Source organism: Musca autumnalis, unplaced genomic scaffold (genome assembly GCF_047663935.1).
Source record: "Musca autumnalis isolate F117 unplaced genomic scaffold, ASM4766393v1 scaffold_4, whole genome shotgun sequence".
NCBI classification, from domain to species: domain Eukaryota; kingdom Metazoa; phylum Arthropoda; class Insecta; order Diptera; family Muscidae; genus Musca; species Musca autumnalis.
Genome location: NW_027411977.1, coordinates 186,411,819 through 186,436,976, shown reverse-complemented (window position 1 = coordinate 186,436,976; position 25,158 = coordinate 186,411,819). Strand labels below are relative to the sequence as shown.

Genomic DNA, 25,158 nt, shown 5'->3' with positions numbered 1-25,158 from the left:
TCCACATCCTCTTGGAGTTTGTTGTCTTAATATCCCACCTAAATGGTTGACATTTGATATTTATTCATCGTTGGGAGCATAACACTTTCCACCAGAAATTTGTCGGTGTAGGTTTACGTATTCATATATCCCCCATAGAACGGCCCTTACCGGTATTTTAAAATTTTGAGCAACATACAAAACATTATAAAAGGTAAAAAATATCCCTTCCAACAAATCAGACATTATAGGTCAACGTTTTTGTACAGCCCCCATATAAGGGTACCGCCAGATTTTCGATTTTTTGAAGATTTTAGCCACATGTTTATACCCTCAGCCTATAGGCCAACGAGGGTAGATAAGCTTTGATAACACCAAAAAATGTGCCTCATCGAAATGTCGGTTTTACAACCCAAGTATGTTTGGACGAAATTCGTTTCAGACAATTTGGAGTCGGTTTAGCCATGTCCGTCCGCATGTCTGTCGGGCTGGCTGGTGCGCACGATAACTCTCGAACGGATGAGCCGATTTGGTAAAAATTTGGCTTTCGTAATATTTTGTCCAAACTCAGTTTAAGTTTGAAGATGGGCACTATCGGTCCACTCCCTCGGGTACTTTCCCAACAGAAGTTCGAAAAATTTGTGCGCTCGAAAACTCTTGAAGGGAGTAACCGATTTGGTCCATACTTTGCGCATCGTCAAATTTCTACCAGACATAGATGAGGTTCCAATATAGACTCTATCGGTCCACTCCTTCTCCCACACAATTTGTATTCGCTGCCCCCATTACGACGTTACAAGTGTTATCAGGGGCAAGTCTATACTTCCTGAGAAAATAGCCCGGAAGCTGTAAAAATCCCCTATGACACAATGTGTAGGGGTTGCAGCGCATGATAATTCTCGAACGTATCTGCCGATTCGGTCCAAAAATTGGCCATCATAATATTTTGTCCGAACTTAGTTTAAGTCCGAAGGTGAGCCATATCGGTCCATTCCTTTAGGTACATCTCCCACAAAAGTTCAAAATTATTCGCAAAATTTGTGTCCACGATAACTTCTGAAGGCAGTAACGGATTTGGTTCATACTTTGCACATGCGTACGATAATTCTCGAACGGATCAGCCGATTCGGTCTAAAATTTGGCCTTCATAATATTTTGTCCAAACTAACTTTAAATTTGAAGATGGGCACTACCTCCCCCCTCAAAAAATTAAAAAATGTCACTAAAATAGTACGCGGTACTTCAACCAACCCCCCCCCCCCCCCCCCCCCCCAAGAAAAAAAAATGTCACTAAAATAGTACGCGTTATACCTCTTGAACGGAACAACCGTCAAAACTTTGGATATCCTAATTTTTTGTCCAAATGTAGTTTTACTTCAGAAATGGTCGATATCGGTCTTCTCCTTAGGGTACATTTCCGACAAAAGTTCAACATTTTTGTTAAAGTGCAGTTTAGGATCTGTTCGAAGATGCTTTGGAAATGTATACCGATGCTGTTCGTTGTGGTCCTCTTTAAGCGATATTATATTTTTCGTGGACCAGTCCTGGCATCGTGGCCCAAAACCTCTAAGTTATACGGTGACCAACTGAAATGACTGGTGGCACAATACCTATCGAAAGAATAACTCCCAAAATAAGAGCGACTTCCAAAATGGACTATGTCGGTTCATTACTTCCGCACCACTATTGAGCTTCAAACCAAATATATTGTTTATCGGCATGTTCATACTTCCAAAAGGGCTGTTCAAGACTGGAATGGCTGCATCTAGCAGTACCTATGCATGCCAGAACAGTGGATATTAGCCGATATCCGAATTATTTACTCACATACCAGGGGCACAAATTCCACCTCAATTGATATGAGATGTGCCGGACAAGTATCTACTGTTAAACTATTGTTTGTGTTTTATTAGGATGGCAATACCAGTTATAAATTGATTTTTGAAATACCCTGCCGCTCACTTGAATTACACCCCCTACCAAATTTTTTCAACCCTCATTTTTCCCGACTTATAGAAAATATGAAGTGTTGAAGTTTTTTTTATTTTTATATTTTGTTTGATGTGTTTGGAGTAAATTTAGTATAGGATAGCGTCATGTTAAAAATCTTCCTATTTTATCACCAGTATAAGTTTCATCGGGTTACAAATTCTAGATAATTCGGGCCACAAATTTGTTTCAAAATAATATAATGTCGAGATCGAAATAGATGATTCCAGGTCGTAATTTTTTCTTTAAATTTCCGGGGGCTCAATTATTTTTCTATGACAATGTGAAATGAAAAATGTAATAAAGGGAATAAATGTGAAATGAAAAATATTATAAAGAAAATATTTTTCATTTGAAATTTTCATAGAACAAGAATCCATACCCAGATTTCTTAATCAGTGTTCTGTGAGTATTCCTAACGGTAAAAAATATGAAAAATTTTCCCTTGGTCTTTTCGTTGTTAAAACCGATGGGAACATTCAATTTTGACTGTATAAATCTTGAAGAAAGCATTTTTCCCACCAAAAACAAGAAAATAATAAGTTATAGAAAATTTTGTGGGAATGTGGACTTATTAAAAGTCCTCATTTTTGGCGAAATTTTTAAACGAAGTACATTATATTCATTATTCAATTTTAAAATTTGTTCTCAAATATTTTGAGCTCTATGTTGACTTCCACCTTAAGGTGGCAGTACAAAAGCTCTAATTTCAATGTTTTTTCGACTGTCCAAGGTATCTCAAAACTTTGAAACAAAAGTGCCAAAGTCAATTTGAACCACACTCTCACAGGTACACACTTCCATGCCCATGAAGTACATTACACTAGCGGTCATCTGAATAGGTTTGAATTTTTTTCTTTTTATATGTTAAGGTATCTTCTGATGTGTTCATATTACAGACCCATACTATTTAGTTTTTAAGAGTCCTATACTAAGCCAACATTCCCAAGAAAAAACTTGACGGTGTTGCCATATTTTCGGAAAATATCCCAATTATAATAAAAAATTTACAAAAAGTGTCCAATTTTTGCGATCATCAGAATAGGTTTGAATAAAATAAAATTGAAAAATTGTACTACCCATGTAAATATTGCGCAGTTTTTTGGTTTAGTTTAGTAAAATGGAACATTCTGATAAATCTTACAACAAAGTTGACCAGCTTTATTAGGAACGTGGGTTCAATTCTCAACCTGGAAAACTTACCAAGAACTTTCAGATAAAATCAAGAAATATTCCAACAAAAACGTTTTATAAACCTGCTTTAAATGACTTTTTGATTTCGTTAGATCTCTTCTGAGCTTCGAAAATTGTCTGAAAGCAAATACGAAGTGTAGCCATATTATTATGATCGATAAATTAGAAAGGTCATTGAAAATAGTTGGTATTTTAGTTCACGTTTCATTTTTTAACTATCCTTGCAGTAGAAATTTAAGTAATATCATGCTCACAAATCCACCATAGTTAACCACATGTATCATAAACGTTCGAAAATTGGTCTGTATGTTCAATATTCAATTTTAAAATTTGTTCTCAAATATTTTGAGCTCTATGTTGACTTCCACCTTAAGGTGGCACTACAAAAGCTCTAATTTCAATGTTTTTTTCGACTGTCCAAGGTGCCTCAAAACTATGAAACAAACGTGCCAAAGTCAATTTGAACCACACTCACACAGGTACACACTCCCATGCCCAAACCCTAGGTTAACTTTTCATAGCCAAGGGACGAACATCAGAAATAAATTATTAAATGCTCTGTTAATTTCGTTTTCCATTTTTTTCGCTCACAACGAAGCACGTACACAATGGACCATTACAAAAAGAATACAGAGTTGATTTAACCTAAATTTGAACAGAACAATGATATTTCCCTTCAAAAATATACAAAAAAAATGTGAACAGCGACCACAACGACGATAAAAGTTAACAAAAAAAAAAAAAAAATAAATAAAATAAACCAAATAAAAAATGTAGGTAAAAAAAGTGGAATTGGAATTCGGGACTCAAACGAGAACAAAATGCAAATTTGTTGATGACGACGAAATGTCAATTGGCACAAATGAAAGTGGATTTTCTGACATCAGGTTTAGTTGGTGTAAATATTAGCGAATTGTGATTCATTCAATATTGAATTTGTTGGAAAAATGTAGGTCGATTGGTGATTCGTTTTTCTTTTTTTATGGCATCAGCAGGATTTGAGGAGACTTGTGGAGGAGACTTGTGGGTGAAATGAAAATTTCGATGATGGGCTTTCGAAACTGCTTTTTTAATTATTGACTATTCACGGATCAACAAATCTAAAACAATATATTTTAATATTATTATCATATTTTTGGATAAATCGAAGAATAAATTTGATACTACATTTGGTGGTTAGTTTATAAGGACACTTTTGCTTAATTGAGTTACGCAATATATCGAAACATAGTTCCTTTTTACAGTGTTTTATTTAACTTGATTTGTTGTCTGTCTGTTTAGTTCAAATGTGGTAACTAATTGTTTTATATAGTTACAGTTGACCAATAGAACTAAAACCTTGTCCACTTTTCAGATTTGGATGACAATACATGAATATGAAACCAAAACCAATACAGGTTATTTTTTCCTTATAGCCCCCATATAGGGTACCACCCAAAAAGTTTGTAATGCATCGAAATAATGGTCGTAGACCCATACATACACTAGCGGTCATCTGAATAGGTTTGAATTTTTTTCTTTTTATATGTTAAGGTATCTTCTGATGTGTTCGTATTGCAGATCCATACTATTTAGTTTTTGAGAGTCCTATACTATGCCAACATTCCCAAGAAAAAACTTGACGGTGTTGCCATATTTTCGGAAAATATCCCAATTATAATAAAAAATGTACAAAATGTGTCCAATTTTTGCGATCATCAGAATAGGTTTGAATAAAAAAAAAAAAATGAAAAATTGTACTACCCAAGCAAATATTGCGCAGTTTATTGGTTTAGTTTAGTAAAATGGAACATTCTGATAAATCCTACAACAAATTTGACCCGCTTTATTTGGAACGTGGGTTCAATTCTCAACATGGAAAAGTTACCAAGAACTTTGGGATAAAATCAAGAAATATTCAAACAAAAACGTTTTATAAACTTGCTTTAAATGACTTTTTGATTTCGTTAGATCTCTTCTGAGCTTCGAAAATTGTCTGAAAGCAAATACCAAGTGTTGGTGTGATACCAGTGTGAGAAACCCAAAAAGAAAAGAAATAAAAACAATTTGTGTATGTAATTTGGTTTGTGTAAATATTTTCAATTCTTTATTGTAAAGTAGGTGGGTTTCAAAGAAACAAGACTTTACCTTTATGCGTGTGATTTCTACGAAAGCGAGAGAACAAGTGTAGTTGCAGGTGGGCAGAATAACGATAATAAGGCCGTGACAATCAACTACGACGCAGCATTGGAAAGCGCCCCTCTGCATCCGAACTATGCGAATAAAGCTTTCCAGGAGAGGTAGTAGAGAAGAGCGAACTCTCTCCTACAAATAAGGCTCCTGGAAGAAGTGCAGAGAAGATTTCCCCATAGAGCTCGAACGAGCGGCCAATTAACGTAGTTAATTGTAATGCTGGGAAGGGGAGACAATGTATCGAACATATACATTGGCGTAACCAATGTATCGAACTTATACACCAAGTGTAGCCATATTATTAGGACCGATAATTTAGAAAGGTCATTAAAAATAGTTGGTATTTTAGTTCAAGTTTCATTTTTTAACTAACCTTGCAGTACAAATTTATGCATTATCATGCTCACAAATCCACCATAGTTGACCACACATATCATAAGTGTTCTAAAATTGGTATGGAAGAATGTTTCTTCGACGACAATAAAGTAGAAAATTGTAATTCAAATTTAACTCAATGGGGCATGATATCGCTGACTTTTATAGTGCTGTATAACCTCAGTAGTCCATTCTTTTGTAATTATTTGTGTTTGTTTTATGACTTGTGAACAGAAAAAAACTTTTTGACCTGACTATATAGGTATTACAGCACTATCAAAGTCGGTGATATCATGCCCCTTTGACTTAAATTTGAATTACAATTTTCTACTTTATTGTCGTCGATGAAACATTCTTCCATACCAATTTTCGAACATTTATGATACATGTGGGCAACTATGGTGGATTTGTGAGCATGATAATGCATAAATTTGTACTGCAAGGTTAGTTAAAAAATGAAACTTGAACTAAAATACGAACTATTTTCAATGACCTTTCTAAATTATCGATCCTAACAATAAAGCTACACTTGGTATTTGCTTTCAGACAATTTTCGAAGCTTAGAAGAGATCTAACGAAATCAAAAAGTCATTTAAAGCAAGTTTATAAAACGTTTTTTTTTTTTGAATATTTCTTGATTTTATCTGAAAGTTCTTGGTAACTTTTCCATGTTGAGAATTGCACCCACGTTCCAAATAAAGCGGGTCAAATTTGTTGTAGGATTTATCAGAATGTTCCATTTTACTAAACTAAACCAAAAAACTGCGCAATATTTGCTTGGGTAGTACAATTTTTCAATTTTTTTTGATTCAAACCTATTCTGATGATCGCAAAAATTGGACATTTTTTGTACATTTTTTATTATAATTGGGATATTTTCCGAAAGTATGGCAACACCATCAAGTTTTTTCTTGGGAATGTTGGCATAGTATCGGACTCTCAAATACTAAATAGTATGGATCTGCAATACGAACACATCAGAAGATACCTTAACATATAAAAAGAAAAAATTCAAACCTATTCAGATGACCGCTAGTGTATATATACCAAAATGAATGTCTCGACGAGCTGAGTCGATGTGGCTATGTGTGTCCGTCCGTCCGTCCGTCCGTCCGTCCGTCTGTCCATCTAAACCTTGTAATCACGCTACAGGTCGCAATTTTGATCGGATCGTCACGAAATTTTGGATGTTGATGGGGGTCCCGGAAGAAGCCTATTGATTTTGCTCATGGTAGGATAATATTTAGGGGTCGGAATGGGCAAAAAAACTTATGTGGAATTTTGATCGGATCGTCACGAAATTTTCTCACAGAGATAGAAGCATATTAATGTTGGTTATGTCGATAGTAGTCAAATGCTATGGTGATGCTGCTCATTAGCAAAACATTTTAGTATATTTTCAGATTTTTTTGACTGACGGTTCCAGAGATATCGCGCCTTGAAAAAGTCAAATTCTGTAAAAACTACATGCAATGAAATACTCATAACTTCTTTAATATTGGTCCAATTTGAAAAATCCTTTTTTGTATGTTTAGTTGTTTTATCAGCTATTTAATAAAAATAATAATAAAAAAATTTGCACAGTGGGCATGGAGGCTATTTTCGCGATTTAATATTTGAAATCAATTCTTAAAGATGTTCGACCCCTTCGATTTTCTTTAATTATTTTTGTATTAAACTGCGTTCAATTACAAAAATTTTAGGTCCTATGTGGTAATGGGATTCGGACGACTACTATTTTTTCTGAATTTTTTAAAATTTTTCAATACAATTTTTCCTTTATACCCGTGTGAAACATTTGTTATTTGAACAAAACAATACAAAATTACATTTTTTACATTGGTTTTGTTGTTTTATTTAGAAATTTATCTTAAATATCTTAAAAACTTCTTCATTTTGCGATTTTAAGAATGGTTTTAATATTGTGCCAGCATTAGTGGGCATTATTGAGCGGCATTTTTTTTGTGCCCGCGACAAGTTTAGCCGCTTCATATCTCAAATTCAACTCCACTTTCGTATTTAAATAATCATCTTCTTGGGAAAATGTTACATTAATAATTGATATATTATTTGCTCGGAAGCCCATTCATGTAATTCCCAAACCGAGGTTATTTTATTAAAAATTTATTAAGCTTATTGTCCGGCTGGTACACTTATTGCTAATCCATTTTCAAAGTAGATAAACTAAACACTTTTTAAGATGTTTAAGATAAATTTCTAAATAAAACAACAAAACCAATTTAAAAAATGTAATTTTGTATTGTTTTGGTAAAATAACAAATGTTTCTCTCGGGTGTAAAGGAAAAATTGTATTGAAAAATTTTAAAAAATTCAGAAAATAAAGTAATCGTCCGAATCCCATTACCACATAGGACTTAAAATTTTTGTAATTGAACGTAGTTTAATACAAAAATAATTAAAGAAAATTGAAGGGGTCGAACATCTTTAAAAATTGATTTTAAATATTAAATCGCGAAAATAGCATCCATGCCCACTATGCAATTTTTTTGCTATTTTTTATTAAATAGCTGATAAAACAACAAAACAAACAAAAAAAAAGATTTTTTCAAATTGGACCAATATTAAAGAAGTTATGAGTATTTCATTGCATGTAGTTTTTACAGAATTTGACTTTTTCAAGGCGCGATATCTCTGGAAAAAACGAAAGAAAAGAAAAACAAACCCCTCTAAAGTTGACGAACCCCGCAAACGTTTTAAGGACCATGATCTGCGAATCTGCACCTGGAATGTTCGCACTCTTTATAGAGAAGGTGCAGTCTTCGCATTGGCAGACGTACTTGGAAAGTACAAAGCCGATATTACTGCCATACAGGAAATACGATGGACTGGGAAAGATGTCACAACAACACCTAAAGGTGACGCACTGTATTATAGCTGCCATGACACAAAGCATGAGTTTGGTTGCGGTTTTGTAGTTGGTCGGAGGTTAAAACATCTGGTCTCCAGCTTCACCCCAGTGAATGAAAGACTTGCTACAATTCGATTTAAAGCAAAATTCTTCAACATCAGCTTTATCTGCGCTCATGCCCCAACCGAAGACAAGGACGAACAGACCAAAGATATATTCTACGAGAGCTTAGAAGAAACATATGACCGTTGTCCTGCCCATGACATTAAAATTGTTCTAGGCGATTTTAATGCCAAAATTGGAAAGGAGAATATCTTTGGACAAACAGTTGGGAAATTCAGTGAAATAGTGAAACATCAGACAATGGAATGAGGCTGATAGACTTCGCAGCGGCAAAAAACACGGTAGTTAGCAGTACCAGATTTAAGCATCTCGATATTCATAAGGGCACTTGGCTGTCTCCAGACCAAAGAACAATAAATCAAATTGATCACGTTGTGATAGATGGAAGACATTCATCGAGCGTGTTGGATGTACGATCGTTCCGAGGAGCAAACATAGATTCGGCCCATTACCTCGTTGCAGCAAAGGTACGTACCCGTCTAAACGTTGCAAATAAAGCACGGACAGACACAACACGAAAGTTGGACATCGCCAAGCTGCAAACACAACAGATAGCCACAGCATATTCCACTCAACTGACCCAAATGCTTAATGATAGCGCTTCTCGTCCCGATAACATATCAGCACAATGGCAAAATATTGCCCACTCCATGCAAACAGCCGCAAAATCAGTACTTGGATACCAGAGACCTCCACCAAAGGATCGGTGGTATGACCAGGAGTGCCGTGCTTCTTCCGAAGAAAAAAATGCGGCATATAGGGCTACTTTACAATCAGTAGCAACGCGTAGCGCACGAGAGAGGTATCGGGAGAAAAGGAGAGAGGAGAAACGTCTTTTCCGCAGGAAAAAGAGAGAAATGGAAAAGAGGGAGTGTGAACAAATGCAGATGTACAGGAGACAGAACGAAGTCCGAAAATTCTACCAAAGAGTGAAGCATCAAACTGATGGCTTTGGTACAGGAATATCCTCCTGTAGAGATCAACAAGGTAATTTGGTAACTGATACAGATAGTGTGCTCAGGATATGGAAAGAACATTTTTCCAAACTGTTGGTATCCGATAGCAGTGAAGACGGCGAAGATACCACAGATCCAATCTTAGATGATGGTATTGAATGTATACCGCCCAGCCAAGATGAGGTAAGGACAGCAATAAACCGGCTGAAGAATAATAAGGCGGCAGGTGCAGATGGCCTACCAGCCGAGCTGTTCAAAACCGGAGGCGACACGCTGATAAGGTGTATGCATCAGCTAGTTAGCACCATCTGGCAGGAAGAACGCGTACCCGACGATTGGAACGTGAGCATCCTATGTCCAGTCCACAAGAAGGGTGATAAGACTATGTGCTCCAATTATAGGGGCATAAGTCTGCTCCCTATTGCATATAAGATAGTATCTGGCATATTGTGTGAGAGACTAAAGCCTATGGTCAATGAAATTATTGGACCCTATCAGTGCGGCTTTAGACCTGGCAAATCCACCATTGACCAGATATTTACCTTGAGACAAATCCTGGAAAAGACCCAAGAAATGCAGATCGACACCTTCCATCTTTTCGTCGATTATAAAGCAGCATTCGACAGCCCTATACGTTCAAAGGTGTTCCAAGCCATGTCTGATTTTGGTATTCCTGCAAAGCTCATTCGGCTTTGTAGAATGACATTAACTGAGACGAGATCCTCAGTTAAAATAGGAAAGAACCTCTCCGAAGAGTTTATTACCAAAAGAGGTTTCAGACAAGGAGACGGCCTGTCGTGTGACCTATTCAACATCCTGCTGGAAAAGGTCATACGAGACGCGAAGGTCAAAAGAAATGGAACGATATACACGAACAGCCATATGTTACTGGCTTATGCCGACGACATTGACATCATGGGTCGATCGGTAAAGGAAGTAACTGACACCTTTACAAAAGTCGAAAGAGAATATGCTAAAGTTGGTCTGGCAGTAAACGGCGAAAAAACCAAGTTGATGGTATCGACGAGTAATATGTCCATAAACACCGCACCATCTGTGAATGTTGGTACCTATAATTTTGAGGTAGTAAAGGACTTCGTCTACCTCGGCACCGCCATAAACACAACAAATAACATCAGTTGTGAAATACGAAGAAGAATAGTGTTGGCTAACAGATGCTACTTTGGGCTGAGTAAGCAGTTTAGGAATAAAGCCACCTCTCGTCAAACAAAAATAACACTGTACAAAACACTGATACTACCCGTGCTAATGTATGGTTCCGAAGCATGGGTACTTGCTCAAGCAGATAAGGCAGTGCTTTGTGTGTTTGAGAGAAAAATTCTTCGAAAGATCTACGGGCCAATCTGTGTTGACGGCGAATATCGGCGTCGTATGAACATCGAGCTGTATCAACTATACAATGACATCAATATAGTTGAACGAATCGAGATACAACGATTGCGATGGCTAGGCCATGTTATAAGAATGAGTGATGATGAACCCGCTAAAAAGGCGTATAAATACGGGCCGCATGGAGGTTCTCGCAGATCTGGAAGGCCAAAGCTTCGTTGGAGCGAACAAGTGAAACGAGATATCACAAAGCTACATATCCCAGATTGGGAAAATACAGCAGCAAACAGAGAGGATTGGAGATTTTTTCTTAGTTCGGCTTATGGAACAAATGTTCTGTAAAAGGCCAGCTAAGTAAGTAAGTAAGTAATATCTATGGAACCGTTAGTCAAAAAAAATCTGAAAATATACTAGAATGTTTTGCTAATGAGCAGCATCACCATAGCAAAAAATAAAGGAAATCAAAAACCTCATCTTGAAAAAGTGTCCGATTTCACTCAGAAACACCCAAATATTAATTATTTTGGTTCAAATCGCCTTAAGTCATTTGGTATAAAAGCCAGATAGGTGAAAAACTTTCGTATCTCCCTAAAAGAAGTGTTTTCGAGTGAAAAGATAATGCACAGAGGTAGTGGTGTAGGGTATCACATAGTCGGCCCCGTACCGACTATAGCCTTTTCCCACTCGTTTTTTTTCATATGTTAAATAAATTCTTAATAAAACTAAACAAAGTTTATTTTTAATTAATAGAGGATGGCGTAAATTAAATGAAAAAAATTGTTTGGGGCTTGGAGTTACATAGTTATATAGCAACAAATTTCCAAGCATTATTATTTTTCTTGTGTTTTTTAGTGTAATATACTTTTGTTAAATGGAGCGTATTTACAAAAGTTCTCTAATGTCCTGTCCAATTATTTTTCGAAAAATTAAATTAATTCCTAGATTCCGAATAATCAATTTTTGGCTGCAAATAGCCGCAAATCTTGCTGATATATGCAAAATACCCAAAAGTCGGGCGTTACAGTATATTGGGGCTATATCAAAATGACCAATGTTCACAATTTTGGTGGAGAAGATGTATAACCAACGAGAAACTCCAATGCCAAAATTCATCTTATTTGGTCTGAAAATGTGAACAAAATCCTCCAAATACCAAATATTGGGAGGTACCGTTATTACCCCCGGACACATACTCAGTTTGTGCAAAATTTCAGAAACATATCTCCATTCGTTTACCTTGTCCTGCCTGGGATGTTTGTGGAACAATAATTATTATTATTATTTTTTTAAAAACAAGTAAGAACGACGTTAAGGTCGGCCGGGCCGAACAATTAATTTCCTTTTGTTTATGAAGAAGACTTAATATCAAATTTCAGTAAGTTCGGTAAAACAATTTCGCTAACCTTCAAGGTACCGAACATCGGGAGGTGCCGTACTATGGGGCCTATATGAAGGCGTGGACCCATGCCAACAAAGTTGTGCGGGGAAATGTTATACCACCAACGAAGGCTAAGTATCAAATTTCAGCCATTTCGGTGTGAAAATGAAGCTAAAACCTTCAAAATACCGAAAATCGGGTGATACCGTTCTATGGGAGCTGTATTAAGGAGTGGACCTGTACCAACAAAATTCTGGGGGAAAGTTTTATATCCCTACGAAGACGAAATACCAAATTTCAGCGACTTCTATGGGGGCTATATGAAGGCGTGGATCTATACCGAAAATTTTAGAGGGGAAAGGTATCGTTCTATGGGGGCTATATGAACCCGTGGACCCATGCCAACAAAATTCTGCGGGGAAAGTTTTATACCCCCAACGAAGACTAAGTACCAAATTGTAGCCATTTCGGTGTGATAACGAAGCTTAAACCTTCAAAATACCGAAAATCGGGTAGTTCCGTTCTATGGGGGCTATATCAAAACGTGGACCGATATAGCACATTTGCAATACCAAACATCCTAGGAGTAATAGAAACTTCTATACCAAATTACAAAACTCTACGAGGGCAGTTCGGAAACTTCTTAGCCTAGCACAAAAAGCGCGGTATAAACAGAAAAAAGTTAAGTGTTGTGGAAACTTCCATCTCTGTTTTGAACACATGTTAAATTTTGTTTCGATCTGGCAACTCCTTCATATAGAAACAGGTGTTCAAAAAAGACGCATCCGGACTTTTTTTACAATGGAAAAATTAGAAATGCGTGCTGTCATTAAATATTTACATAAAAAAGGTTTATCGGACAAGAAATTCATAATTGATATGGTGAATGTGTTTGGTGAAAGTGCTCCTTCATGTGCAACATGAATTTAAACGTGGTCGTACAAGCATGGAAGATGAACCACGTAGTGGACGTCCAAAAACAGCAACAACAACAGAAATTGTAGCCAAAGTGCATGATATGGTATTAAATGATCGACGAATAAAAGTGCGTGAAATTTTTATATCATGGGCATCTCAAATGATCGAGTCCATTTAATATTGCATGAAGAACTACAGATGAAAAAGCTTTCTGCAAGATGGGTGCCGCATTTGTTAACAGTCGATCAAAAACGCATAAGAATGAACATTTCTCAAGCTTGTTTGGATCGTTTTAAGCGAAATTAAATGGATTTTAAGCGTCGTTTCATAACTGTTGATGTGACATGGATCCACCACTATACTCCAGAGACGAACGAACAATCCAAACAATGGACTGAAGCTGGAGGAAGTGCCCCAAAGAAGGCAAAAACAATTCAATCGGCTGGTAAGGTTATGACAGCGGTTTTTTGGGACTTCAAAGGTATTTTATTGATTGACTATCGGCAAAAGGGTAAAACAATAAATTCAGAGTACTATTGCAACCTTTTGGATCAATTGAGTGTACAAATTCGAGAAAAACGTCCTGGCTTACAGCACAAAAAAATAATTTTTCATCAAGACAACGCACCAGCGCACAAGAGTGTTTTAACAATGGCTGAAATCAACGAATTAAAGTACGAGTTGCTTGACCACCCACCTTATTCACCTGATTTAGCTCCCAGTGACTTTTACTTGTTCCCAAATCTAAAAAAATTCCTTGCTGGCAAGCGTTTTACCTCAAATGAAGATGCAATTACAGTTTTAAACCACTATTTTGAAGACCTTGAGGAAAACTATTTTAATCAAGGGATAGAATTGCTAGAAAAGCGTTGGACTAAGTATATTGAAGTTTCAGGAGATTATATTGAAAAATAAAAATATTTTTGAAAAACTAACTATTCTCTTTCATTGATAGGCTAAGAAGTTTCCGAACCGCCCTCGTATCTTAAAAATTGCGAGCTGTATCTGATTTAAATAAACGGACGGGCAGACGGGCATGGTTTTGTCGACTTAAAAGTTGACCCTGATCAAGATTAAATATACTTTATAGGGTCTCCGATGAACATTTTGATGTGTTGCAAACGGAATGACAAATTTAATTATACCCTCCATATTATGGTGGAGGGTATAATAAGTTGCAGTGTTTTAATTATAAATGCTCTAAAAACTAGAAAATAATTTTTCGCTTAGCCTCAATAAATATATATTCTTCTTCATGATGGAATCTCTCAAATAAAACGCTTGCGTTTAAATTAAAAATGGTGACAAAATTAAACGGCAAGCATTTTATTTTTGAGATTCCATCTTGAAGAAGAATATACTTAGTGAGGCTAAGCGAAAAATTATTTTCTAATTTTTAGAGCATTTATAAATAAAACACTGCAACTTATTTTTTTAATTATTTCTTATAATACCCTACACCACTATGTGGTAAGGGGTATTATGTCTTTGTGCATTTGTATGTAACATACAAAAGGAAACGAAATAGACCCATAGTTCCTTTTGGAGATATACATATAATCACTTTCTGAGTCGATTTATGCATGTCCGTCCGTCTGTCTGTCCATGTATTTTTGTTCGCAACGTACAGGTCGCATTTTTTGTCCGATTCAGCTGAAAATTGAGGACTACAACTTTTTTTGCCATAAGAAGAACGCTATTGCTTTTGGTGAAAATCGGTTCAGATTTGGATATAGCTCCCATATATATTTTCGCCCGATTTCACGTATTTGCTGCACCAAACACGCTATATACGTCCAATTTTGATGAAATTTTGAATGTGTGACTGAATTCCGTCTAGAAATAAGTGTGCCAAATTATATAGAAATCGGTTTAGATTGGGATATAGCTCCCATATATATTTTCGGCCGATTTCACGTATTTTCTGTACCAAACACGCTATATATTTCCGATTTCGATGAAATTTTGAATGTGTGACTGAATTCAGTCTAGAAATAAGTGTGCCTAATTATATCGAAATCGGTTCAGATTTGGATATAGCTCCCATATATATGTTCGCCCGATTTCACTAATTTGCTGCACCAAACACGCTTTATACGTCCGATTTCAATGATATTTGGAATGTGTGACTGAATTCGGTCTGGAAATAAATGTGCCAAATTATATCAAAATCGGTTAAGATCTGGATATAGCTCTGATTTATATTTTACATATTCACAGTATCCTTTCCTTACTGGTTCACATATGCCTCTGTGCATGATTATAACACCCGTTTAATATGCCTGTGCAATTAATTCAATTCATTTTAAAATCGCTTCGAATAACATGCCTGCTACAAAGAGAGACAAAGAAGAACATTTCAAAATTGTTTAGTTGAACTTACCATCACACCACAATGTGGCCGATATACATGCATCAATTTCAGGACATTTATATTCACAGTCTGACTCTTTTGGATAGAATCCAAAATCACTTAGCGTATCGTTGCCACTGGTGCCTGTTGTGGTAATAACACCACCACTGCCGGCAGTGCCTGCCGACGATCCTACACCACCAGCACCGCCACCACCACCCACTGTACTGGTGGTTGTTGTATTGCTTTGCAAATCAAATTGTTGTAATAATGCATTTTTCGTACGATAAATCTCCAGCCAAGTGAAGGCAATATCTCCGGGTTCCTTTAATATGGGCTCCAATACCAAACTAACCGGCCTGCAATGGAATTGAAGAAATAAAAAAAAAAATTACACACACATTGTAATGACTAGTATTTATTGTTAAAACGTTTTGGGAATAGAAAAACAAAAAAGAAAAACAATTTTCAAAAATTTCAATTTATAATTTGAAATCATATTGAATATTAACACACAAGGAAGGCAGCACACAATCAATTTGTTTCATACTTTTGCAAACTTTTTGGGAAATATTGTAATAAAAAATTTCAATTTATTTTGTTTATGCGAATTCGAAAAGAGAATGACTTTTTATCCCCCCACATTCAAAATAACAATGTTGCTGCTTGCTGTTAAAAGAACTTATGAAATAATTCTTCGCTGTGATTTTATGAAAAGCTTATATTGAAAAAATGCTTTTCATTTGAAAAGAAAAGTTTTTAATGGAAATGCTTTTAAGGTTTTATTGTTATACCCTATACCACAATGTGGAAAAGGGTATAATAAGTTTGTTTTCCCAAAAATTCATGTAACGCCGCGAAATATTCGTCGTAGACCCCTCATGTGGTATACCAAACTTCATATCTCGACGAGATAAAGCGATTTAGCGATGTGTGTCCGTCCGTCCGTCCGTCCGTCTGTCCGTCCATTAAAAATTGTAATCAAGCTAGAGGCCGCAATTATGGACCGATTGTCACGAAATTTAGTATGGAGGTCGGGTTTGGACCAGAATAGAACTGATTAGTTTTTGGCGATGATCGTGAAATGTTAAAGGGATGAAATGGACCAAAAACAAAATTTTTGCTCGATTTTGTAGCCGCTCTGTAGGTCGCAATAATAGTCCGATCGGCGCGAAATTTTAAACGTAGTTTTGGTTTGAGATGAAGAAGTAGCGTGCAAGTCAACGGTATGATCGGATAATATTTAGCGGGTTAAATTGATCAAAACTTTTGTGTGAAAATTGGTAAAATTTCTAATGCACATCTTATAACAGCTAGCCCGGAAAGCTAGTGCACAGGGATAGTGGTATAGGGTATCACATGGTCGGCCCCGTCCGAATATAGTCTGTTCTTACTTGTTTTTAATTTGCAATTCAAGCAAATGAATTATGAAATATGATTAGTAACAATTTTTGCATTCAATTATTGCAATATCAAAAAGGGGTTGGTGATTTCGTATACATATGTAACATGCGATTCATGGAATCAAGAGATGCTTGGGTGGACAAAATTTTGTTAATATTCGGAAGATATTTTTTAATATTATTTATTAGGTCATGTAAGCTATTACTTTGCGGATGGGGTATGTGTAGAGAATAACCAACTAATACAAATTTAAAGAAGAAGATTTAGGTTATGTGTGCCAGTAAGTCATACATAACGTTTTTGGAACTCCTACTCCCTAATTTTTATACCCTCCATCAAACATGATATTTGTTTTTCTGTTTGTAACGCATTGAAATAAATAATAATTTGCGACTCTATAAAGTATATATGAGGCACTCAGCGCCAAAACGGCCTAACCCCCATGCCAAAAAAAATCCAACTGACTGTAAAGATTTAACTGAAACCTTTTGAACTTAATTCTGAAAAAAAGCCATATTGCATTATTTTAGAAGGTAGTATTACTTACCTATGTAGTGTTATTCATTTTTTTACACAACCAACGAATGCCCTAGTGGACAACATATGTTGCATTATTTTAGAAGGTAGAATTTTTTAGTAGTTATTTCAAAAGGTTCTGGTTAGATCTTTATAGTCTGTTTAATTGTTTTGGGCATGTGGGTAAGGCCGTTTTGGCGTTGAGCGCCTCATATATCCTTTATCAGGATAAAATTCTAAATCGATCTAGCTATGTCCGTCTGTTCGTCTGTTGTAATCACTCTAGCGTCCGCAAAAATTGAGCTAGAGCGCTAGATTTTTGTACCCGGCAGGTCAAGGTCGAAGATGGGCTATATCGGCCCAAGCTCCTCTCGATTTTAGGTATTTTTATGGTTTTAGCTACGATTCTTAACTTAGCTAGCTGTAATTTAACATTTAAAGTTCTTAGGTGTCACAACACTAAACTCCAAAAAATTGTCAAAATAGGTCCATGTTTAGGTATAGCCCCCATATAACGGTACATCCCGATTTTCCATATTTCGGGTTACAATTCTTAACCAAACTAGCTATAATTTAACATTAAAGGTTCTTAGCGATCACAACACTACTTCAGCAAAAATTGTCAACATAGGTCCATGTTTAGGTAGGTACACATACCTCCCGATTTTCGGTATTTTGAGGATTTTAGCAACAATTTTTAACCGAACTAGCTTTAATTTGACATTTAAGGTTCTTAGGGGTCACAACACTACTCCACCAAAAACTGTCAACATAGGCCTATCCTTAGGAATAGCCCCCATATAACGGTACCTCCCGATTTTCGGTGTTTTGAGGGTTTTAGCTACAGTTTTTTACCGAACTAGCTGTAATTTGTAGAGTTGTGCCAAAGGAACTATATGGAACTATATAGTTCACTACGCAGTACCAATGACCCACATTTTTTCTTTGAACAAACTGCGTATACTTACTATCACTCGTTATATTTCATGATGTTACTCATACGTTTTGGAACTAGGAACTAGATTATCCAACTCTAGTAATTTGACATTTAAGGTTCTTAGAGGTCCCAACACTACTCCAATAAAAAATGTTTAACATAGGTCCATGATTAGGTTTGATAATCGTGTCTCGACAAACCGTAATTTCGCTTAGCCCATATCATCTTCCTATCATCGTCTCCGTTAATAGACAATCCGACTTCATATCCACTGACCGCCGTACTTTACTGAACTATGGGAAAAGCTGATTGGCAAGGGTTCAGAGACTTTACCACACGCCGCTTCCGTGAAATACCCAGTCCCTTAGATCCTAGGGTAGCTGGGAGGCTTTTCCCAGACATCATCACAGCTGCAGTTGCACGCTACATACTTGCAGATGTGACGGGAATAGCAACTGGGCGTGTTGATCTTCGTCTTACGAACACTGATGTTCTACGTGTTGCAGCCAACAGGCTAGTGGGCAGGCATAAGCGGAAAAGTAGCTAGACCACCTGAAGCAATGTACCGTTGCTACACGATTGAGTAAATTGTGGGAAACAATTAAATAACCCTCGAATCTGGGAGAAAGGATGATGAGGCCATTATTTTCAATTGCGTGACAGAAACAGATCCGAAAGTGTGCTCGTGCTATTTTAACCCAGGTGTGGTATGCTGTATGAGAACCCTCTCAGCCTAGGAGATATCACCACAATTTACTGTGAGCGATGCTGCTGGTGTCACTGAAACTCGAAATGATCCAAAGCGTTGGCCCATACGAAATTACAATGGTAATGCTTAAGCAACGCGATGAATCCGGAGTTAAATATTTGATAAATGTCCTCAATATATCGTTTGCACCCAGTTGTCAGTTGCAAAGATTCTAGAGACACTACTCCTCCCCATAATGAAAAGCTGGTTCTTAGTTAACATATGGAGAATCCACAAACATACATGGCCACAACAGCATTAGATGCCATATCCACACATATCAGTTGAGAACTGACTGAACCAGAACATGCCGTGAGACCGACCAGTCATGAACTATCGAAGGCCTGCTTCCACCCAGCCGTGTTTGAAACGTTGGGTACTCAACTATACCTGTGAATGTCAGTTGTTTGTGGAATTCGGAAATAAGAAGTCGAAGACTCTAGAGGAAACTAGGGAGTTCCCCAAGGCGGGGTGATATCTGCGGAATGTTCTACACCTGAAGTTCCACAAAATCCACACGACATAGAGATCATAATGAATGGGGATACTTATACGATCATGGCGTCGGGTCATATCTTCGATGACATATGTATGTTATACGTTAATTTTCTATATAGCTGACTTAGTGCAGCTTTTTCATCGGAGAAATATGGAATATGAGGAATATCCGACAACAAATCTACTGCCACATTGTTCACCGCCAGGAGGGCTGAAATGAAGCTCGGTCTAAAATATTGGTCGATGCTCACAAATAGAGACAAGGTCCTTAAGTCGCTGACCTACAACACCATGTTGATCTTTTATAAAGCAATAAGTCGGTCTGTGGTAAACTATGCGACGTCAGTGTGGTATGCAAGTGATTGCCACCCTGATTTAAGTAGAAACACGTAGCGCACGAGAGAAGAACGAAGAACATCCCACGAACATCTTCTTCAACGTAATGTAGTAAAAACAGCTTGCCATATTTTACATAAAACATATACTAATATCCCTCTACCCTACCTTTAAGTCTTTACAACTTGTTTTGTCTCATTTCACTGACCTACCCTTAGGGAAATTAAGTTAAATTTTAATCCTAAAGTGTGTATATTAAATATTGCTGTCACAATATTAAATGCTACTCACAGAAAATATGTATCGACTTATGTTTTAAATCAGGAAAAAATGATGTGATATGTGAGATAAAAAAACCCAACACCGAACACAGACATTTTAAATATGGCTAGAGTTGTCATGTCATTTGAGATTAGTGTTATCCCTTGAAGATATTCTGATGGCTATTCACAAACAAGAAGACGCCTCTGGTCACTATACGAGGGTTTATAAACATGCACGCACACATAGAAGTGACACAACTATTCACGCACACACAGACACCCGGACTCATTTATTATGAGGAAAAACATGAACTCATGACGTTCAAACACACTTTTTTCCCCTGCTTCATTGTGTTGCTATCGTTGCTGGTTTATTTTTGGGGAATTGGGTCTGCGAACTATACAAAGAGCAGAGAAGAGACGAAATATAACCGAAAAAACAAAAACTGACAATGAATGGTTAAGGGCAACATAAACACGCATGGACATGGACATCAGATAAGGGTACGAAAAAAAAATATACACAACACCACCCACAGAATACATTTCACTATATATGGAGAATCTTTTGGTGTGTGGGGGAGAGATGTGCTGCAGAGTTGAATGAATATAGAACAACATATGACTGTAACCTCAGGCTAAGATGAAACAAGAGCAGACAGTGTTTAAAAAAATGTTTACGTTTTGATAGTTCTTCCTAGAGAAATATGTATTTTAAAGTAAGACCGGATAGTCTCTTGCAAGAAGACCACAATGCGTGATAAGGATATAGAAAACCAAAATGTCCAGATCTTCCTATAGAAGACTACCAAATCTTCCCATAGAAGAACACATATGACTGTTTTCTGTCTTCTTATAGAAGACCACCATCTTATAGAAGACCACCATCTTATGGAAGACCACTAGGTCTTCATATAGAAGACCACCAGGTCTTGTTATAGATGACTACCGGGTCCTCTTATAGAATACCACCAGGTCTTCTTATAGAAGACCACCAGGTCTTTTTATAGAAGACCACCAGGTCTTTTATAGAAGACCACCAGGTCTTCTTATAGATAACCACCGGTCCTCTTATAGAAGACCACCAGGTCTTCTTTTAAAAGACCACCATGTCTTTTTATAAAAGACCACCATGTCTTCATATAGAACACCACCATCTTATAGAAGACCACTAGGTCTTCATATAGAAGACCACCATCTTATAGAAGACCACCATCTTATGGAAGACCACTAGGTCTTCATATAGAAGACCACCAGGTCTTCTTATAGATGACTACCGGGTCCTCTTATAGAAGACCACCAGGTCTTCTTATAGAAGACCACCAGGTCTTTTTATAGAAGACCACCAGGTCTTTTTATAGAAGACCACCATGTCTTCTTATAAAAGACCACCAAGTCCTCTTAGAGAAGACCACCATGTCTTCTCATAGAATACCACCATGTCTTCTTATAAAAGACCACCAGATCTTATTATAGAAGACCACCAAGCCTTCTTATAAAAGACCACCAGATCTTATTATAGAAGACCACCAAGCCTTCTTATAGAAGACCACCAGGCCTTCTTATATAAAACATCCAAGTCTTCTTATAGAAGACCACTAGATCTTCTTATAGAAAACCACCATGTCTTCTTACAAAAGACCACCATGTCTTCTTATAGAAGAAAATACCACTAGGTCTTCATATAGAAGACCACCATCTTATAGAAGACCACTAGGTCTTCTTATAGAAGACCACCATCTTATGGAAGACCACTAGGTCTTCATATAGAAGACCACCAGGTCTTCTTATAGATGACTACCGGGTCCTCTTATAGAAGACCACCAGGTCTTCTTATAGAAGACCACCAGGTCTTCTCATAGAAGACCACCATGTCTTCTTATAAAAGACCACCATGTCTTCTTATAGAAGACCACCATGTCTTCTCATAGAATACCACCGTGTCTTCTTATAAAAGACCACCAGATCTTATTGTAGAAGACCACCAAGCCTTCTTATAGAAGACCACCAGGTTTTCTTACAAAAAAAAAAAACACCAGGTCTTCCTATAGAAGACCACTAGAGTTGGGTAATCTGGTTCCTAGTTCCTTATACTAGTTCCAAAACGTATGAGTAACATCATGAAATGTAACGTTTAATATTAAGTATACGCAGTTTGTTCAAAGAAAAAATGGAACTGCGAAGTGAACTAGGTAGTTCCATATATTTTCTTTGGCACAACTCTAAAGACCACTAGGTCCTCCTAAAGAAGACCAACTGGGCTTCTTAGAGAATACCACCAGGTCTTGTTATAAAAGATCTCCAGGTCTTCCTAGAGAAGACCAGCAGATCTCCCTATAGAAAACCACCAGGACTTTCTATAGACCACCAGGTCGTCCTAAAGAAGACCACCATCTGGTCATCCTAAAGAAGTCCAACTGGGCTTCTTAGAGAAAACCACCAGGCCTTCTTATAAAAGATCTCCAGGTCTTCCTATAGAAGACCACCAGAAGACTATCAGTTCTTCGTACAGAAGACCACTAGGTCTTTTTATTGAAGACCATTCAGTCTTCCTATAGAAGACCACTTCCACTCTTCCTACAGGTCTTCATATAGAAGACCACCAGGTCTTCTTATAGATGACTACCGGGTCCTATTATAGAAGACCACCAGGTCTTCTTATAGAAGACCACCAGGTCTTTTTATAGAAGACCACCAGGTCTTTTTATAGAAGACCACCCTGTCCTTTTATAGAAGACCACCAGGTTTTCTTATAGATAACCACCGGTCCTCTTACAGAAGACCACCATGTCTTCTTATAAAAGACCACCAAGTCCTCTTAGAGAAGACCACCATGTCTTCTCATAGAATACCACCATGTCTTCTTATAAAAGACCACCAGATCTTATTATAGAAGACCACCAAGCCTTCTTATAAAAGACCACCAGATCTTATTATAGAAGACCACCAAGCCTTCTTATAGAAGACCACCAGGCCTTCTTATATAAAACATCCAAGTCTTCTTATAGAAGACCACCAGATCTTCTTATAGGAAACCACCATGTCTTCTTACAAAAGACCACCATGTCTTCTTATAGAAGAAAATACCACTAGGTCTTCATATAGAAGACCACCATCTTATAGAAGACCACTAGGACTTCTTATAGAAGACCACCATCATATGGAAGACCACTAGGTCTTCATATAGAAGACCACCAGGTCTTCTTATAGATGACTACCGGGTCCTCTTATAGAAGACCACCAGGTCTTCTTATAGAAGACCACCAGGTCTTCTCATAGAAGACCACCATGTCTTCTCATAGAAGACCACCATGTCTTCTTATAAAAGACCACCATGTCTTCTTATAGAAGACCACCATGTCTTCTCATAGAATACCACCATGTCTTCTTATAAAAGACCACCAGATCTTATTGTAGAAGACCACCAAGCCTTCTTATAGAAGACCACCAGGCCTTCTTATAGAAAACATCCAAGTCTTCTTATAGAAAACATCCAAGTCTTCTTATAGAAGACCACCAGGTTTTCTTACAAAAAAACACCAGGTCTTCCTATAGAAGACCACTAGAGTTGGGTAATCTGGTTCCTAGTTCCTTGTACTAGTTCCAAAACGTATGAGTAACATCATGAAATGTAACGTTTAATATTAAGTATACGCAGTTTGTTCAAAGAAAAAATGGAACTGCGAAGTGAACTAGGTAGTTCCATATATTTTCTTTGGCACAACTCTAAAGACCACTAGGTCCTCCTAAAGAAGACCAACTGGGCTTCTTAGAGAATACCACCAGGTCTTGTTATAAAAGATCTCCAGGTCTTCCTAGAGAAGACCAGCAGATCTCCCTATAGAAAACCACCAGGACTTTCTATAGACCACCAGGTCGTCCTAAAGAAGACCACCATCTGGTCATCCTAAAGAAGTCCAACTGGGCTTCTTAGAGAACACCACCAGGCCTTCTTATAAAAGATCTCCAGGTCTTCCTATAGAAGACCACCAGAAGACTATCAGTTCTTCGTACAGAAGACCACTAGGTCTTTTTATTGAAGACCATTCAGTCTTCCTATAGAAGACCACTTCCACTCTTCCTACAGACCGCCTTCCTTTCCTTGTTATACCCTCCACTATAGGATATTAAAATTGTTTTTCCATTTGTTACGCATTGAAATAATCATTTGCGACCGTAAAAAGTATATATAAATATGTATATTCTTGATCAGGGTAAAATTCTGAGTCGATCTATGCATTTTCAAACCGAATTAGCTATTATTTGACATTTAGAGTTCCTAGTGATCAACAAACTTATATTCTAACAAGTAAAAAAGCGTTAAGTTCGGCAGGGCCGAACTTTTCATACCCTCCACCATAAAATATACTGAACTAAAATGGAATAATTAGTTTTCATTCCTGTCCCCAACTTTAAGTGGGTACGTTGAAATGTCAGATAATGTACATAAAATGCTATGTATGTTGACAATTTTTGGTGGGCTAGAAATTGGGAGGTACCGTTATATAGGGGTTATAATAAACCATGGACCTATGTTGACAGTTTTTGATGGGAGCCTTTAATGTCAAATAACTCCTAATTCGGTTAAAAATTGCAGCTAGAATCCTCAAAATACCGAAAATCTGTACATAACGTGGGAACTTCAAATGTCATTAACAGCTAGTTCGGAGGTATGTGGGCTATACGAAAATATGAACTTAAATGAACAATTTTTGTTGCAGAATTTTTGTTGGCTTTTAAATTTCAAATTACAGAAAGTTCGTCCAAAAAATAAAGCTAAGGTACGGAAAATCGGGAGGT

General features: G+C 37.0%; 1 protein-coding gene across 12 annotated transcripts in view; it reads right to left on the bottom strand.

Annotated features, from left to right (window-relative positions):
* The window catches only part of LOC141402723 (uncharacterized), a 688,471-nt gene that overhangs the window by 30,787 nt on the left and 632,526 nt on the right, over positions 1-25,158 (bottom strand). For all 12 annotated transcript variants that reach the window (XM_073984599.1, XM_073984586.1, XM_073984598.1 and 9 more), the window contains one exon: positions 15,687-16,015. In XM_073984599.1, coding sequence (XP_073840700.1) covers positions 15,687-16,015 — 329 coding nt within the window. The remainder of the gene's footprint in view (positions 1-15,686; positions 16,016-25,158) is intronic.